This window comes from Perognathus longimembris, chromosome 24 (genome assembly GCF_023159225.1).
Source record: "Perognathus longimembris pacificus isolate PPM17 chromosome 24, ASM2315922v1, whole genome shotgun sequence".
In the NCBI taxonomy this organism is placed as follows: Eukaryota; Metazoa; Chordata; class Mammalia; order Rodentia; family Heteromyidae; genus Perognathus; species Perognathus longimembris.
In genome coordinates this window covers 21,981,618-21,983,350 of record NC_063184.1, presented here as the reverse complement: position 1 = coordinate 21,983,350, position 1,733 = coordinate 21,981,618, and the positions used below count along the sequence as shown (strand labels likewise).

Here is a 1,733-nt window from a genome sequence, read left to right as displayed (position 1 = left end):
ATGTCCCGCCTGCTGCATGCAGAAGAGTGGGCCGAGGTGAAGGAGTTGGGGGACCACCATCGCCACCCCCAACCTCACCACCTCCAGCCTCCGCCACCGCAGCCACCTGCCACCTTGCAAACGAGGGAGCCGCCGGTGTACCCCGCCGAGCTGTCTCTCCTGGACAGCACCGACCCACGCGCCTGGCTGGCTCCCACTTTGCAGGGCATCTGCACGGCACGCGCCGCCCAGTATTTGCTGCATTCGCCCGAGCTGGGCGCCTCGGAGGCCGCGGCGGCCCCGGAGGAGGTGGACGGCCGGGGGGATCTGGGCCGGAGGAGCGGCGGCGGCGGCGGCGGCGGAGGGCTCCATAAGAACGCAGGGTCGTCCTCGGCGAAAGTGCGGGAACAGTTGTGCAAGCTGAAAGGCGGCGTGGTGGACGAGCTGAGCCGCCAGCGAGCCCCTTCCAGCAAACAGGTGAATGGGGTGCAGAAGCAAAGACGGCTGGCGGCCAACGCCCGGGAGCGGCGCCGGATGCACGGGCTGAACCACGCCTTCGACCAGCTGCGCAACGTTATCCCGTCCTTCAACAACGACAAGAAGCTGTCCAAGTACGAGACCCTGCAGATGGCCCAGATCTACATCAACGCCCTGTCCGACCTGCTGCAGACGCCCAGCGGCGCGGAGCAGCCCCCGCCGCCCCCGGCCGCCTGCAAAAGCGACCACCACGCTCACCTGCGCGCCGCCGCCTCCTACGACGGGGGCGCGGGCTCCGCCTCCGCCGCCGGGGCTCCGCCGCCGCCCGCCGGGGCCCCGCGGCCCCCTGCGCCCGGGGGCTGCCGGACTCGCTTCCCGGGCCCGGCGTCCAGCGGGGCTTACTCGGTGCCGCTGGACTCCCTGCACTTCTCCACGTTCGAGGACAGCGCCCTGACGGCGATGATGGCGCCCAAGAACTTGTCGCCGGCTCTGCCCGGGGGCCTCTTGCAGCCGGGGTCGGAGGAGAATAGCAAAACGTCGCCCAGGTCCCACCGAAGCGATGGCGAATTTTCCCCTCGTTCCCATTACAGTGACTCGGATGAGGCCACTTAGGAAGGTGGCCACGGAGACAGACACACCATTTCCCTTTTCACCCCGTTACGCGGGAAGCTCCGCGGTGAGAGACCCCACGCCCTCTCATAGTTTTGTTTTTGTTTTTTAAGTTTTTGCTCTCTGAGGATCGTTGTGGTAGCAACGACTTGGCTTCCAATGGCAGCTACACTGGATGGCTTGCAAATGCGGCCGCGATTGCAAATTGTCCCGTGGTCCCCCTAATTGCTTGCTGAAAACTTTGGGCTTGTCCTGTAGCCACATGCTGCAGGGCCTCCTCGTGAAGTGTACCCAGTACCGTGAACCGTCCCTGCTGCCAATGCACTGCGGAACCCTCGCCTGGCCCTGAGGCCAGAGAACCGAGTGGAACTCCTACCTGTGTCCCGGCTCCCCATCCCTGCGCGGTGGTGCGCACACCCAGTTTAGGGGAGCGCTGGTTAGTCTTCCCACGCTGATTTCCGCCCCCCACGCCCACCACATGCGTTAGGAAACTCAAAGTCATTGCTTTGCAAAATAGAGTAGCTGATGGCTTTGGACCTGTTGGAAATTCAGGGTTTCCCACATGGATGAATATAACCCACCTCCAAACGCGAGAACCGTGGCGTCTTGCAGGAAACTTGGCGCACGCACTTTATCAGTTGCTGCTGCTTCGGCTCCAGGAGAAACTC

At 64.3% G+C, this 1,733-nt stretch overlaps 1 protein-coding gene across 1 annotated transcript; it reads left to right on the top strand.

The window, feature by feature from the left end:
- Positions 1-1,068, top strand: Atoh1 (atonal bHLH transcription factor 1). Its single transcript, XM_048333731.1, has one exon. The coding sequence runs from the start codon at positions 1-3 to the stop codon at positions 1,066-1,068; it is 1,068 nt and encodes a 355-aa protein (XP_048189688.1).
- The last annotated feature ends 665 nt before the right edge of the window (positions 1,069-1,733 follow it).